Here is a 17,375-nt window from a genome sequence, read left to right as displayed (position 1 = left end):
TTTCGCTGTCAATCAAAAAGGGATTCAGCCTCAGACAGATCATCCAATCATCATGCAGAAGCTGAGCGTCCGGGCCAGCCGAGGCCAGCCCACTGCCCCATAGACCCCCAGAGACGCTGAGCGTCCGATGGGCGGGACAAAGCCCAGCATTTATCCAATGGCTCGTCTCGTTTCGCTGCACTTCGCTGCTTCGCTATTGAACTCTGTGGACGCTCAGCGTCCTCACTGTTTAAAGCACTGTGAAGCTGTGGGAATGATTGAGAGGAAAGCCGCGTCTTTACCAGTGATAAGAAGCTGATTCTGAACAGAAGTTGAGCGTGTTGTAGTGCATATTTATTCAATGACATGTACACACAACAGTATATATTTGATCACTTATTTTTTGACATTTTAGGGGAAGCTGAGCTTCCCTTGCAGTCTTAGAGCAATCGCCACTGTTCTGGACCAACCGCGACCTTGAACTGGAGAGGTGGTTCCAATGAATGAATGAATAAATGAATATCACAACAGGAATAATAGGTAAAAAATCTAAACACAAACCCTCTAAATAAATGAATAAATGACCTAAACATTGGTATCTTTGTTGGTATTTTGTCGCCTAAGCATTCCATAAGAATCCTTAGGGAATCCTCCTAAGCCCAGATCTGTACGACTGTGCTCATATCCTCCTGATATGAGTGTTTGTCAAATCCCATAAATATTAAAATATGGTTTTAATGATGGCATGAAATGAGCTGCTTATGAACGGCTGCACACTGAGGACCCCAAGTGTCATTGGTCACAACTTGGTCTGAATTATAAAAGCTGCTGAACTTAAAAAAGGTCCTGGTGTAACCCCTTGAGCAGTTGTACTTTGGCTCAGAGCATGTGCATCCCTCTTCCTCTTCTGTAATTTGTCAGCCCACCTTGTTCTTCAATAGTCAGGACCCCCACACCACCACCACCACAGAGACTGCCACAGACGGACTACAGTCTGTAACTTTAAAACTACATAGAGCTCCTGTGTGGTCAGTGGAGCTGAGAGAATGGACAGTGAGTGCAGTGTATTTCACACAGTGCCATGGTTGACCTGTAAAACTGTAGCATATTGTGACATGTCAAATTAACATTAAGTTATTAGTGATTTACTGCATTTAACAGACGCCACATGCTAAAGTTCAGAGTAGTTTTACACCAAAACACCCACCTGCTCCATGATCGCTTTTCTCCTTTTTTATTCTCTCTCTACCTCCTTTTTCTTTCGCTGGTTTGTTGCTCTCTATCCTTTCTTCCTTATTCCCCCCTCATCTACCTCTCTATACATCTCTTCTTTCTCCAACCCCCCTGTCTCTCTCTCTCTCTCTCTTCCACTCGTCCATCTAACTCTCCATCTGCTGCTGGCATCAAGATACTTCTCTGAAAGTCATGACTCAGGGGCTATCAGAGAGAGAGAGAGAGAAAGAGAGGGGGGGGGGGTGAGAGAGACAGGGAAGGATGTAGAGGTGATTTTTTTTCCCCTTTCTCCTCTGCACGCTGCGTATTTGGACATTAACCTTGTTCAGGGTCAATCTGCCGAGCTCTGAACTGGCACCACTCAGTGACTCACTCAGTGATTCTTTATTGATTCACCACTGAACCAAGTGTTAATGTTCATTACACACATTCATCACCACTTGTTTACACAAATTATGTCCTGCCACATGAATATATATATATCGTCAATATACTCAATATGACTTCAATCATATTGAGGCCTCTTCTATTTTGTGAATTCATGAAAATAGACTGGGGCATCTGAAGCAGCCACACATGAGCCTAAAGTCACCGTGCCCAATGTCAGGTGTTCGCAAGAGGGGAATACAGCCCCTGGATAATGAAGCAAGGAAAGTGCCTTCTCTGTTGTTTTAGAGCTTTATCCAGTCGTATCCTTCCTTAATTCATTGTCTGTAACCCTTATCCAGTTCAGGGTCGCAGTAGGTCCAGAGCCTACCTGGAATCATTGGGTACAATGCGGGAACACACCCTGGAGGGGGCGCCAGTCCTTCACAGGGCAACACACACTCACACCTACGGACACTTTTGAGTCTCCAAATCCACCTACCAACATGTTTTTGGGCTGTGGGAGGAAACCGGAGCACCCGGAGGAAACCCACACAGACACAGAGAGAACACATCACACTCCTCACAGACAGTCACCCGGAGGAAACCCACGCAGACACAGGGAGAACACACCACACTCCTCACAGACAGTCACCCGGAGGAAACCCACGCAGACACAGAGAGAACACACCACACTCCTCACAGACAGTCACCCGGAGGAAACCCACGCAGACACAGAGAGAACACACCACACTCCTCACAGACAGTCACCCGGAGGAAACCCACGCAGACACAGGGAGAACACACCACACTCCTCACAGACAGTCACCCGGAGGAAACCCACGCAGACACAGGGAGAACACACCACACTCCTCACAGACACTCACCCTTAGGAAACCCACGCAGACACAGGGAGAACACACCACACTCCTCACAGACAGTCACCCGGAGGAAACCCACGCAGACACAGAGAGAACACACCACACTCCTCACAGACAGTCACCCGGAGGAAACCCACGCGAACACAGGGAGAACACACCACACTCCTCACAGACACTCACCCTTAGGAAACCCACGCAGACACAGGGAGAACACACCACACTCCTCACAGACAGTCACCCGGAGGAAACCCACGCAGACACAGGGAGAACACACCACACTCCTCACAGACAGTCACCCGGAGGAAACCCACGCAGACACAGGGAGAACACACCACACTCCTCACAGACACTCACCCTTAGGAAACCCACGCAGACACAGGGAGAACACACCACACTCCTCACAGACACTCACCCGGAGGAAACCCACGCGAACACAGGGAGAACACACCACACTCCTCACAGACACTCACCCTTAGGAAACCCACGCAGACACAGGGAGAACACACCACACTCCTCACAGACAGTCACCCGGAGCGGGAATCGAACCCACAACCCCCAGGTCCCTGGAACTGTGACAGAGACACTACCTGCTGCACCACTGCAAACACTGTGGGTTTTGCAGACTACAAGCAAGAATTTAGCAAACTTTTTCTTTAATCACTTCCTTTTACTCTACGATATCTACTGTCAACACAATCTCTTCAGCCATTTCAACTGAACATGCCACATGAATTCTCAGGCAGCTGAGGTATGTTTTGGTAGTTGCTTGTCTATCGTAAAAAGCTAGAATCTGCAGCAAGACACCGGTTTGATTAGAAGAATGCACAGTTGACAAGCAAACACCTGATAGGTCAGAATGTTGCTATGTGTCTTGCTAGCTAAACAGAATCAAAGTAACGTGTGTTCACTGAGCGTCCCTCTCAGCAGCGTCAGTCTTTTAAAATGGAGAAATCTATAAAACCAACACTACAAGACATTCTAAAGTTTCAAGAACTGTTCTTAGACCTCCCAGCCTTCAAGAGTGATTTGTCCATGTGATTTCAGAATGTTTCCCAGCATTTAGATTTGGTTCATTTCTGTCATTTGAAATAACCTGCCAGCTTTTAGCTGATTTTTTATAATAATTTTTCCAATGATTTTGCGTATTATTGTCACAGTTGAAGGAGGATGAGGAGGTGGACGTACACGCAAGGAAGATTTATTTAAACAAAACCAAGACAAACACAACAAACAGAAAACAAACAGGAGCAGGGAGGCAAGAAAACAAACTAGAACTCAGTGGAACATAACTGTGAACTGGTGGTAATGTGTAAGACAACAGACAAAGAAACACATCTAAACACACAAGAACCGACAACAAAGGGACTATATACACAGAGCACTGACAAGGAACACCTGGGGACAATAACGAGAGGGCAGGACTACAAAGGAGACTCTGCGGAGCTAAGGCGGGACTAGGGTGGAGACAGGAAGAATAAACAGAGCCATGTGCTAAATGAGCACATGGCTAGGAAAACAAACACAGGACGTCACAATTATGAACAGTAACTGTCCCTTGCCGACATCTTGTTTTTGTTTAGTGCATAGATCAATACATTAAGGTGGCCTTAAGTGCCACAAAGGAAATTAGCTTACACTGGAGAATGGCTAATCCTGGAGTGAGGGGCCCACTCAGTGTGTGTGAGAGAGAGAGAGTAGTTTCAGGATGAATGACAGTGCTGGACAGTGATGATAACAATAGTCTGAGCTTTAGCCACAGCTGATAGAGTGAACCTCCCAAGGGGTGAGGTCCAGGGCCGTCAAAGCTAAATCAGGATTAAACACACACACACACACACACAGAGAGAGAGAGAGAGAGAGAGAGAGAGAGAGAGAGAGAGAGAGAGTGTGAGTACTTCCCACATCTAGCTCGAATGGAAATATGAAATGAGGTTCCTCGACCCCTGTCATCTCTGTCCATCCCCGGTTGTCCTGCTGTGTAAATAAAGCCTGTGATTGGACGCAGGGTGGACAGCATGTGGCCAGTTGCCTGCCAGCCATTGCTCTAATTCATTTGCAGTGCAGATGTTCTTTCAGGGCCCATGCATCTAATTTTACTATTCCACTGAGCTATTAATTAGCTTTTTTTTTTTTTGCCTACAGAGGAGGGCTAATATTTTATTCATTAAACTTGGAAATGAGTTAGGAAATGGGATTTCAGCTGCCTTATATTGTTTAAAAAATGGACGAGGAAGATTTAACCTACTGTCATTAATTGGATTCTGTTTTTAATGCTATTCAGGAAATAGAGATCCACGGATATTATTGTCTTGTAAAATCAGGGTAGCGGTTTTACAGCTAAGTCACAGTGCTACAACAGTTTCCACTCGTCTGGGAAGGAACATTGCTGTGAGGATCTGATATCATTCAGCCACGAATGCATTAATGAGGTCAGGTACTTGGTTTGATTATTTCGCTGTGGATCACAAACACCGCAGCCCTGTTCCTGGGGTAGAACTATAACTCTCTGGCTAACACGCAGAACTGAGGATGGTGATCGTAACTCATGTGCAGCTGCTCCAGAGCGTCCCGTTTCACTTCGTGTTTTTCTGTGGAGAATTGTAGCTGCACAACTGAACATCTGTATGTCGACACGTAGCTAAGGTCAACAGCAAAGGTGTCGCAGTCACACAGCTCCAGGGGCCTGGAGGTTGTGGGTTCGATTCCCGCTCCGGGTGACTGTCTGTGAGGAGTGTGGTGTGTTCTCCCTGTGTCTGCGTGGGTTTCCTCCGGGTGACTGTCTGTGAGGAGTGTGGTGTGTTCTCCCTGTGTCTGCATGGGTTTCCTCCGGGTGAATGTCTGTGAGGAGTGTGGTGTGTTCTCTCTGTGTCCGCGTGGGTTTCCTCCGGGTGGTCTGGTTTCCTCCCACAGTCCAAAAACACACGTTGGTAGGTGGATTAGCAACTCAAAAGTGTCCGTAGGTGTGAGTGTGTGTGTGTTGCCCTGTGAAAGACTGGCGCCCCCTCCAGGGTGTATTCCTGCCTTGCGCCCAATGATTCCAGGTAGGCTCCGGACCCACCCCGACCCTGAACTGGATAAGGGTTACAGACAATGAATGAATGAATGAATGAATCTGGACTTAGAGTTTATCTTGTAGTAGGTCTGATAGGGCACAATTCCCAGAGTTTGTTCTGAGGGCCTCTCTTTTTTGTCTGTGCATGCAGATAAAACAATTACCCCAACTCTGTCGCTTAGCTTACGAAAGCTAAAAGGTGCAATTAGATCTGCCCATTGTGCTAATGAAGTTATCTGCTGTGGGATTGAGGCAAAAAGCGTGCAGACTGCAGCCTGAGTGGAGCTGATGACCGGAAAAAAAAGCCCCCTGCTTCCCCAGACCTCACATCACTGATGTCACTCGGCAGTCTGGCTGCTGTGGTTCAGCCACTCCCCAGCCATTTTTCTTCCTCCACTATTTTTACTCTGTCCTTTAGGTTTAAAGACGTGCTTTGATTAATCCAATTTGTCTTTTGTGTATAGTTTTGCTCTGCCCTTTTCCATGCACCAGTTCATTTCAGTCATCACACTGTCTGCAGTCTAATTATCACCAGCCGCTCTCTCTCTCTCTCTTATTCTCTCTCTTTCTTTCTCTCTCTCACTCTCTCTCTCTCTCCCTCCCTCTCTCTCTCTCTCTCTCTCTCTTTCTCTCTCTCTCTCTTTCTCACTCTCTCTCTCTCTCTTATATAGTCTTATATCTGTGCTAAGCTTCTTAAATTCTTGAATCTGCTGTTTTTAATAGGTGTGGTTTATTGCATCTCTCTCTCTCTTTCTCTCTCTCCCTCCCTCTCTCTCTCTCTCTCTCTCTCTCTCTCTCTCTCTCTCTCCAGCGTGTTTGCTGCAGTCGGAGCTGGTGAATTACGAGCGAGTGAAGGAGTATTGTTTGAAGGTGCTTGGTCATCAGCAGGACCATTTTAAAGCCATGTACCGAGCTGGAATAGCCTTCTATCACCTGGGAGACTACGAGTGTGCCCTGCGCTACCTCCGCGACGCCAAGAGCCGTGAGCCCACAGGTGGGTCAGTCTTCATACAGGCCCCTGACCCCAAACCCATTTCACATTTTCAAATTCTTTCATACGGAGCTGGAGTCAGCGTTCTCCATTATGGGGTGAGCTGAGGTACTTTCCTAGGATTGTGAAAAGTCAGACTTTCCCCATACAGTCAGCTTAAGTTATCTGGCTAACTGAGAAATCCATGTTCGATTAGAAGTCCTAAACTGTTCAGACACATTGTTGCCTGCTCAGGCCTTCATCAGGACACACACACAACAGCTAATCTATGATTTAACATTACCTTTTAGTGGATGAACGTGGATAATTCTGTCCTCACAGGTCACCGACAAGGTTTAAAGCTGGGATACTTCTTTATGTTCACTGTCATCTTCACTGAAGTCAAAACGCGTGCAAATTTGGTGCCAGCTGCTCGAGTTGCTCCGTTGGCCTTTGTGTTTAGGTTCTACTCCATGTTGCCTCCATGTGGCAGATTGGATGGTGTTGAATCACATGACTTCACACATGATAGCATGGTCCCATTAAAAAGATGAACAGAATTAAAAGAAAAATTGATTTAATTAAATACACAATTAGGGTGGCACGGTGGCGCAGCAGGTAGGTGTCGCAGTCACACAGCTCCAGCTGGAGGTTATGGGTTTGATTCCCGCTCCGGGTGACTGTCTGAGGAGTTGGTGTGTTCTCCCTGTGTCTGCGTGGGTGTCCTCCGGGTGACTGTCTGTGAGAAGTGTGGTGTGTTCTCCCTGTGTCTGCGTGGGTTTCCTCCGGGTGACTGTCTGTGAGGAGTGTGGTGTGTTCTCCCTGTGTCCGCGTGGGTTTCCTCCGGGTGACTGTCTGTGAGGAGTTGGTGTGTTCTCCCTGTGTCTGCGTGGGTTTCCTCCGGGTGACTGTCTGTGAGGAGTTGGTGTGTTCTCTCTGTGTCTGCGTGGGTTTCCTCCGGGTGACTGTCTGTGAGGAGTGTGGTGTGTTCTCTCTGTGTCTGCGTGGGTTTCCTCCGGGTGGCTGTCTGTGAGGAGTTGGTTTGTTCTCCCTGTGTCCGTGTGGGTTTCCTCCGGGTGGCTGTCTGTGAGGAGTGTGGTGTGTTCTCCCCGTGTCTGTGTGGGTTTCCTCCGGGTGACTGTCTGTGAGGAGTTGGTGTGTTCTCTCTGTGTCTGCGTGGGTTTCCTCTGGGTGGCTGTCTGTGAGGAGTTGGTGTGTTCTCCCTGTGTCCGCGTGGGTTTCCTCCGGGTGGCTGTCTGTGAGGAGTTGGTGTGTTCTCCCTGTGTCCGCGTGGGTTTCCTCCGGGTGGCTGTCTGTGAGGAGTTGGTGTGTTCTCCCTGTGTCCGCGTGGGTTTCCTCCGGGTGACTGTCTGTGAGGAGTTGGTGTGTTCTCTCTGTGTCTGCGTGGGTTTCCTCCGGGTGACTGTCTGTGAGGAGTTGGTGTGTTCTCTCTGTGTCTGCGTGGGTTTCCTCCGGGTGACTGTCTGTGAGGAGTGTGGTGTGTTCTCTCTGTGTCTGCGTGGGTTTCCTCCGGGTGGCTGTCTGTGAGGAGTTGGTTTGTTCTCCCTGTGTCCGTGTGGGTTTCCTCCGGGTGGCTGTCTGTGAGGAGTGTGGTGTGTTCTCCCCGTGTCTGTGTGGGTTTCCTCCGGGTGACTGTCTGTGAGGAGTTGGTGTGTTCTCTCTGTGTCTGCGTGGGTTTCCTCTGGGTGGCTGTCTGTGAGGAGTTGGTGTGTTCTCCCTGTGTCCGCGTGGGTTTCCTCCGGGTGGCTGTCTGTGAGGAGTTGGTGTGTTCTCCCTGTGTCCGCGTGGGTTTCCTCCGGGTGGCTGTCTGTGAGGAGTTGGTGTGTTCTCCCCGTGTCTGTGTGGGTTTCCTCCGGGTGCTCCGGTTTCCTCCCACAGTCCATAAACACACGTTGGTAGGTGGATTGGCGACTCAAAAGTGTCCGTAGGTGTGAGTGAATGTGTGTGTGTGTCTGTGTTGCCCTGTGAAGGACTGGCGCCCCCTCCAGGGTGTATTCCCGCCTTGCGCCCAATGATTCCTGGTACGCTCTGGACCCACCGCGACCCTGAATTGGATAAGGGTTACAGACAATGAATGAATGAATGAAATACATAATTAATATATGATAATGATATCCAGATAATATTAAAACGATCTTATTCTAAACGATTAATTATTCTAATTAATTAATTTTCGATGAATTGCCCAGCCCTATTTTAACAAGTGGTAAAGAGCAGATGGCATTGTCAGATTACAAAGAAAAATACGAATAAGGGAACTGTAAGATGTAATATTTTGTCCTGTGATTGACGGTCCCTTGTCTTTGTCTCTTCCTCCCTCCTGTCATCTCTTTCCAGACACAAACGTGTTGCGGTACATCCAGCTGACGGAGATGAAGATGAGCAAGAGCGGTCAGCAGGCTCGAGAGAGCGGCAAAGAGGCCTTGGGTTAAGCACTGTTTCCTCTCCGCCAAAATGTTCTCCACAGATCCCTCCCCCCCCACTTTCCTCCTGCTCCCCTCGTCCCGCTGACCACCAGGACCCCTGTACTGTGCCCTTCTTTGAGGATGGATTCCTTTTGGCACAGATCCTAAACAGAAGAAGCTCCCTTTCTTGACTGTTCCTATCACTCTGAGTCCTCCTTTTTCCCTTTAAAAAAAACGGACTGACCGCCCTGGTGCTTTCTGCTTCCCAGGTACAGACTGACCAACCCCAGAACGATGAGGGAGAAAAATAGTAGAGTTGTATTATTATTGAAGCAGTAAGGGCCTCAGAAAAAAAAAATGGCAGTTTGACGTAGACCTGATGAGGGACCTTCTGATCTGTTGTAGGAGAAACTGAGGTAGCGGCGAAGAGTAGCTCTACGGAGGTGGAGGTGTTACTGTGCGGTCACAATCTTTATCTTTTTGACCAGAAAAGCACACATATCAAAGCCACAGTTTGCAGAGAGAAGACTCCACTGGGCCCACCGTAAAGTAATTGACCTTAGACTGAGCATTCTTCATCCCATCCCTCCTCGCTCTTCCTCGCCGAAAGGACTTGCCATTTCCGAATGCAAATGGATACTGCTGAGCTCTATCCACATATGCCCGCTGTACTTATTTTTTAAAATGATATCTTTCTTATTTCCCTCTCTCTCTCTCTCTCTCTCTCTCAAATTTGGTCATATCTTCATCCAAGTTTCTGAACTCTTTCGATTCAAGGGCTAATTCGAGTGTTTGTGATTTGTCCTCTGCTTTTTCTTTGTCTCGCTGTTCGTACAGTACAATCAGTGGTTGAAGCAAGTTTGTGATATTTGTCTTACTTTGAGGACGGCAAGAAAAAAAACAAAGCAAATCTAGAAGCTCATTTTGCCACCTCAATGTTAACAAGTGTGGTTTTTTTTTCATGAAACAATGCCTTCAATTTGCCGTCCTTGTCCAACTGCACAAAGTAAAAAGTCAGCCCTTTGTTGCGCACCGCTTGCAGAGATTCCCCCGTCAGAGGAAGGCCTGCAGGATTTAGCTTCACACAATATTCAGACCCAGCTAGAGACTAGGCTGCGTAATACTCAATCATATCTGCTTTAGGATTAATACGTCTGTCTACGATGCAGGAAAGAATGTTGATTGCAACAGTATTGAACTCCAAGTCAGCAGAGGGTGCTCTCACAGAAATGTACCTTGATTAAAATGTCACCTTGACCACCATTCTTCCATTTTGTGTCTATAACTCAGGATGTTATCATCTATTATACGGTGGGATGACTTTTTTCTTTGTTAAAACTAACAAAAAGCTCTTCCTGAGTAAATACATAGAGAGATATTGAGAATATATTCATTATTAGCAGTAGAAATAGCTATCCACTATATTTTGATACGAGATTTAAAAATTCAAAGTTAAGTAATGCTTTGTAGCCGCGGCGCAAACGGTATTTAGCCCCGAATGCACTAGTCCCAGGAAATATATGTCTGATCTTGAAGGTTTGCTGTTAGTTGACTTATCCCGTGCCAATCAACTCTGCTTCTTCACTCCAAGCATCTACTCCCCTGCTAAAGTGTGGCCCTACACTATCAACATTATCATTCATCTATCATTCTCTATCCATATTAACACTGATGTTATGATGTCGAATGGACAAAAGGGGGCAGGAAACTCTTAGCAGGAGCACATTCTTTCCGCTGATCCCGTTTACTCAGTGTCTTTTGGAGGCAGTTTTGTTATTGATGTGGTCATCATTGACTACGGAAATGGGGTGGTTTCCGCTTGAGTGCACGTCTCAAACTGGAAGTGACTGGATTTAAACTGAACCTCCAAACTCCTGCCTCAGAAAAACATGGCCTAGAAGGAGCTGAACCTGAGCTTCGGAAATCGTAGACCCTTTTGACAGGACGCATCTCTCTTAGTTTCCGTTTTAATGGTTGCAAGTGGGACATATTACATTTTCTGTCTGACCTAATATGAGCCGGAGAGATAATTGTGTCAGTGGGGCTCTTGGGGATGCCTGAGCATGGATGTAGATGAGAGAGAGAGAGAGAGAGAGAGAGAGAGAGAGAGAGAAGATGTAGATGAGATGTAGAGCAGAAAGATAGTAAAACAGAGCAAGAGACTCTGACCTAAGATGAGGCCAGTCTCCCTCTTGCTGGTATATTGCTCATGTGTGATGTGATCAGAGAGACATCTGAGAAACGATGTGTAGCCATTAACAGCTCTCTCACTTTCCAGCACTTTCCGCCTTTGTGAAACGCTATATTGAGAACACGTCCTGACAAAAGTTTTGGGGACAATTTGCGCACACTTTGAATTTTGACATTTAAATTTGCGTAATAGTACGGTTCAAATATTTACAAATGTTTTGCTCACATAACATTTTTTTTGCTAATACATCTGAGCCACGTTTTGGATTTTTATGTGGTATCTAATGAATACTTTTTTTTTTTTCAAGGCGTCAAAATAGGTTCTAAAGTTCTGAGAACCAAAAAAAAAACAAAGAAACCATAAACAATAAATGTCATTTTGTAATTGAGAAAACTGTCATTAATATTCAGAGTTATAAAAACAGTATATTTCTGTATGTAATCCTCTATTTTGGGTTTAATATTCTTGAAGAATCCGTTTTCGCTTTCATTCCGCCTTTTGTCGGTTACACTTCTCTCAGTCTCGCCTTCGCTTCCAGAAGTTTCTCGCCTTTGACTTTTGACGGGGGTCGGGATCTAGACAGTCATTGGCTGCTTAAGTTAAGCCCCGCCCACCCAGCAGATTCCGCACACCCCGCTACGTCAGCAGAGCGCGCCAATCTGACCCTGACTGGAAAAAGAACGACGGCAAACGCTGGTAAGCCATATCAAATATTTATTAACGATTATGTCTTTTAATAATTCACAGTTCGTCATAGAGGCTTAGAGTCATTTTTCAGTCAGGGTTAGGGTGTGCAGAATCAGCTGGGTGGGCGGGGCTTAACTTGAGTAGCCAATGACTGTCTAAATCCCGACACCGTCAAAGGTCAAAGGCGAGAGTGAGAGAGAAAAGGCGGATTGTTCAACGAAATATTCTGTTTACAAACCTGTTTTTATAACTCTCAATATTAATGACAGTTTTCTTAATTATAAAATGACATTTATTAGTTATGGATTCTGTTTTGACGCCATAGCAGTCCTTCTCTTCTCTTGCTCTACTATGGGAACGGAAAACAAAAACAAACAAAAAACACAGCTAGAAAAGAACAGCTGAATGTCCTCATGCTTTTGACCGGCCGTGTATTTCACCTTGTTCCGTTTCTGCGGCTCTGGCTTTTAGTGTTTGTGTATGTTTTAATTTCTTATAAATGAGATTTACCTGTAGGTGGCAGCAGAGACGCCACTGGTATGTCGATGGACGGCAGGTTGGCCGTGTCTCTTTTGTCCCTGTGCGCCGGCTGTCCTCATCGGTCCACGTACATCAGAGTAACCTCAGTTACACAACACATGCTTATGTGTGACAAAAGCACAAAGGGAGATGCGAGGAAATGATCTGTGCTTGTTTTCTTTGATGTCAGTTGAGGTAGGTGTTCGTCAAATGTCCAAGTAGGTGTGTGGTTTTGAAACAGCTGTATAAAAAAAAAAAGAAAAACACACAAAAAACATACAAATGGTTGTGGAAAGCTTTACTTTACTGAAATTGTTTTATCACATATAAGAGAAAGTAACTAAGAAATAAAATACAATAAAAGAGATTATTGAAAAAATATCTATTTAAGGTTAAAGGGAGCGATTTGTACCTGTGTATTTGTTAAAAAAAATCTTCTGTTTCTTGGCCTTTTTCGTGACGTCATGGCTTTGTTCTTGTCTGGATCGCAGTCTAAAGGGTTTGGGGTTTGCCCTTTGACCTCCGGAGTGGACGTTCTAAGTATATCGCCAGAGGGAGAGGGGTGAGGGTACCCTACCCACATTGAAAAAGAGAGAGAACGTCAGTGGCTTTTTTTTTCCTCTTTTCTTTGCCTGTTCTGGAGAGAGAGACTTGGACCTTCTGCGTGTACTGGTTCGAGTCACACGTCTCGCTGGTTCACCAGAACCTCATCCGATTTTTCCAACCAAACATCGGAAGAACCGAGAACTGGATACATTTACCTGCAAGCCCAGGAATGCACTATTGATTGGTATTTGAAGAATACAAATAAACTTTAAAATACAGTAAATGTGTGCTGTCTGGTTATTCCATCAGATTTAGTTGTGTTCTAATTACGCAGTCACACAGCTCCAGGGGCCTGGAGGTTGTGGGTTCGATTCCCGCTCCGGGTGACTGTCTGTGAGGAGTGTGGTGTGTTCTCCCTGTGTCTGCGTGGGTTTCCTCCGGGTGACTGTCTGTGAGGAGTGTGGTGTGTTCTCCCTGTGTCTGCGTGGGTTTCCTCCGGGTGACTCTGTGAGGAGTGTGGTGTGTTCTCCCTGTGTCTGCGTGGGTTTCCTCCGGGTGACTGTCTGTGAGGAGTGTGGTGTGTTCTCCCTGTGTCTGCGTGGGTTTCCTCCGGGTGACTGTCTGTGAGGAGTGTGGTGTGTTCTCCCTGTGTCTGCGTGGGTTTCCTCCGGGTGACTGTCTGTGAGGGGTGTGGTGTGTTCTCCCTGAGTCTGTGTGGGTTTCCTCCAGGTGACTGTCTGTGAGGGGTGTGGTGTGTTCTCCCTGTGTCTGCGTGGGTTTCCTCCGGGTGACTGTCTGTGAGGAGTGTGGTGTGTTCTCCCTGTGTCTGTGTGGGTTTCCTCCGAGTGACTGTCTGAGGAGTGTGGTGTGTTCTCCCTGTGTCTGTGTGGGTTTCCTCCGGGTGACTGTCTGTGAGGAGTGTGGTGTGTTCTCCGTGTCTGCATGGGTTTCCTCCGGGTGACTGTCTGTGAGGAGTGTGGTGTGTTCTCCCTGTGTCTGCGTGGGTTTCCTCCGGGTGACTGTGAGGAGTGTGGTGTGTTCTCCCTGTGTCTGCGTGGGTTTCCTCCGGGTGATCCGCTTTCCTCCCACGCTCCAAAAACACACATTGGTAGGTGAGTGAATGTGTGAGTGTGTGTCGCCCTGCGAAGGACTGGCGCGTTCCCACCTTGTGCCCAGTGATTCCCAGGCAGGCTCCAGTTTTCGGATAATGAAATAATGAATTCTTTCCTCATTAAATGGCTTTCATGGCTCGCTGTTTGTTACAGAGGAAAAAATGAGACTCCACTTTTATTGGCTTTAATTTGGCTAAAAGAGACTTGAGTCTACTCTGTTATCGCATCACATCCAAGACTGCAGCTAATCTCCAGCACTTGTTTTTTAATACACAGGTTTGTCAACATTTCCCTGGTGGAGGTGAAAAATGCTCAAGGGATAAAATGACTGAGGTACCACGGAAACAACGACAGATAAACTGGAGTACACAATGCGTCTTGAGAAATAGCTATATTTACAGAACTGTAACTCGGTAGAAAACAGATCATCTTTCAGGCCTTTATGATAATACTGCAAACCCAGATACTGCATAGGCACCATACCCCTGACCCTTTTAGATCATATTACACATTCAGATCTCACAACGATGCTCCTTTTAGATCATACCGCAAATCATGACCTTGTAGCAGGCTTATGAACTGCCACTGCGTTTTGTTGATGCTGCCATTGTTATCTCAGTCTGTTTCTCGGAGGATTCAGGACACTGTTGATATTCATGCTGCTTAAAGAGTTCACAGTTTTGTTTTGCTTTTTTTCCCAGAGCTGTGGCCTTGTCGTCCTTTTTCATGTTCCTTTTTTTTCCCTTCCATCCCTCTCTCTTGTGCTCTCCCCCCTCTCCCTCAGGGTAATTATGAGTCTGTCACTACTGACTGCCCTTCTTAATGGCTCGCAGCATTTTGAATGCAGAGAGTACAAGATTCGTAGAAAGGGGCAGACAGAAATGTAATGGAGGGGTAGGAGCAGGAACAGGAGTGTAACATGTTAGGGCACGTAGGCATGTGTACACAGGAAAATATAGGGAAAGGATGCGTCCTTATGCACTGGCCCATCTGGAATTAGCAGGCAGTTCTTTATTATGGTTTTGATATGTTGTGATATTCAACCTAAAACAGTCCGGGAATAATTAATCATCTAATGCTTCAGTGGGGGAGAAAAAAAGGGGTTGCAACAGGGCTTTTGAGGTGGATTGATCCTTTAAACACAGCCCTTCGTCCAATTTTACCATGTCCACCATCCTTCCCTTCATTTCTTCTATCCTTTGTTGTTGCTTTTTATAGCATTGCCATGGAAATGGAGGGTAGTTGCTAGGTAACTGGCTGGCGTCTGAAAATGTTTGAGTGGCGGCTGCTTTCACAGACAACGAGCATTGGAGTGCAGCGAAGCTATGCATGAATTTGTCTCTGAGTATGTACCACAATGAACTTTATTATTTATTTATTGTTATTATTATTATTATTATTCATAATCATAATTATAATTCTACCAGTCATCTGTTTGAGGTTTGATGAGTACAGTGGTGGGTAGAGTCCAAACCAAGCCAAACCCAGCAGACTAGGAATAAATCAGTCTAATTTCCTCATGGTCATTTTTTATGGTGTGGGGTTGGAATTAACAGCTCATTGTCCTTTAATTCGGAGCAGTACGTCTGCTTTAGGCTGGACCTGAGCTTCGAAGAAAACACATGTTCATTATGTCTTTTAATTCCTAATAAATCTAGACCTGTTTACAAGAGTGGGAGGGCACGGATTTAAAAAATGGCCCATTACTGAACTACATTGCGTCATACTATTTTTGAGGCTGTGCTTTATGTGGATTTGGCGACACCTAGTGGATAAAGTTAAAAATCATTTTCAATGTTGATTCCGTCAGATTTAAGGGTTTAATTTTTGCCACAAACTTAAGGAAACAAACCTTTCAACTAGTGGACTTTCACGCTACGGGAGAGTGGTGGAGGGGTGACAGTAGGTAGAAGTATTATGGGTATTATTTGCATATTCATATCAGTTTTCACTGTGTTGAGTTTTAAGTGCTGAGTATCCTCATCATTTTCTAGCTCTCCTCCCAGTAAACATTTAGCCGTTGATTCAACGTTGAAATAACGTAATGACTGCCGTCTAATCAACGTTCTCTTAAGGTTGAAAATGAAAGTTGAAAAGACGTCCAAACACAGACATTGAAAAGACGACTATTAGACATATTTTGGACGTCCATTGACGTTATTAATTGGTTTCCGAAATAAATTACTTGTACAAAACGCGTTTTGGACGTCCACTGACGATATCGATTGGTCACCACTTAACTAACTTATTAAGATGGATTTTGGACGTCCATTGACGTTTAAAATATGTCCTTGACGAACAGACTACTTTTAGACCTATTTTGAACGTCCAGGGACGTTCCTTGTTTACTGGGCTGTTTGTCTGTGCATTGGAAACCGGTCTAAATTAGTTTATGAAGCTCCGGTGTAAGTAAACGAGTAAAAAAAAACAAGGTTGCTCAGTCAGATACGCTAGGCTTCCTCTCTATCTGCTCACAGCAGAAAATCGCTACGAATATTGACTTATTTTTATTGTTTCAGATTATTTAGGTAGGAACCCACTCTAAATCTGGGAGAGCACATACTGCATGAAAATAATCACAGAGCGAAAGTCGTTTTTTTTCCTCAAACATACCATTCCACCTTAGAAAAGACTAAGCTTATGAACGTAAACAAACCGGTGAGAACTGCCTTTCCCCAGTCGTAGACTTCCTGTTCGGGGATGCACCATCCACTGAATTTAACTAAAATTTGTAACTTTGAATTTTCAATGTCCTACTTGGAAAAACCAGATCACAAAAAGTTAGCAAACAATATTCACTTTCACGGAGCTCAGTATTCAGACGGGACACGTTAGCATTTGAATTCACTGAGCTAATGATACCCTGAGGAAAGTTTTTCTCCCTGTGTCTGCGTGGGTTTCCTCCGGGTGACTGTCTGTGAGGAGTGTGGTGTGTTCTCTCTGTGTCTGCGTGGGTTTCCTCCGGGTGACTGTCTGTGAGGAGTGTGGTGTGTTCTCCCTGTGTCTGTGTGGGTTTCCTCCAGGTGACTGTCTCTGAGGAGTGTGGTGTGTTCTCTCTGTGTCTGCGTGGGTTTCCTCCGGGTGACTGTCTGTGAGGAGTGTGGTGTGTTCTCTCTGTGTCTGCGTGGGTTTCCTCCGGGTGACTGTCTGTGAGGAGTGTGGTGTGTTCTCCCTGTGTCTGCGTGGGTTTCCTCACGTTGGTAGGTGGATTGGCGACTCAAAAGTGTCCGTAGGTGTGAGTGAATGTGTGAGTGTCTGTGTTGCCCTGTGAAGGACTGGCGCCCCCTCCAGGGTGTATTCCCGCCTTGCGCCCAATGATTCCAGGAAGGCTCTGTTCCCACTGTGACCCTGAATTGGATAAGGGTTACAGATAATGGATGGATGGATAAAAATGAATAACTAATTCAGTCGTA

General features: G+C 45.9%; 1 protein-coding gene across 1 annotated transcript in view; it reads left to right on the top strand.

Annotated features, from left to right (window-relative positions):
* Positions 1 to 13,088, top strand: part of ttc9b (tetratricopeptide repeat domain 9B) — a 43,385-nt gene extending 30,297 nt beyond the window's left edge. The window contains exons 3-4 of the mRNA XM_066684540.1: positions 6,323 to 6,505; positions 8,840 to 13,088. Of these exons, the coding sequence (XP_066540637.1) occupies positions 6,323 to 6,505; positions 8,840 to 8,934 (278 nt within the window). The 3' untranslated portion in view covers positions 8,935 to 13,088. The remainder of the gene's footprint in view (positions 1 to 6,322; positions 6,506 to 8,839) is intronic.
* The last annotated feature ends 4,287 nt before the right edge of the window (positions 13,089 to 17,375 follow it).

This window comes from Hoplias malabaricus, chromosome 11 (genome assembly GCF_029633855.1).
Source record: "Hoplias malabaricus isolate fHopMal1 chromosome 11, fHopMal1.hap1, whole genome shotgun sequence".
Lineage (NCBI taxonomy): Eukaryota > Metazoa > Chordata > Actinopteri > Characiformes > Erythrinidae > Hoplias > Hoplias malabaricus.
Note: the sequence above shows the minus strand (reverse complement) of the source record. Positions and strands in the feature narration are given on the sequence as shown.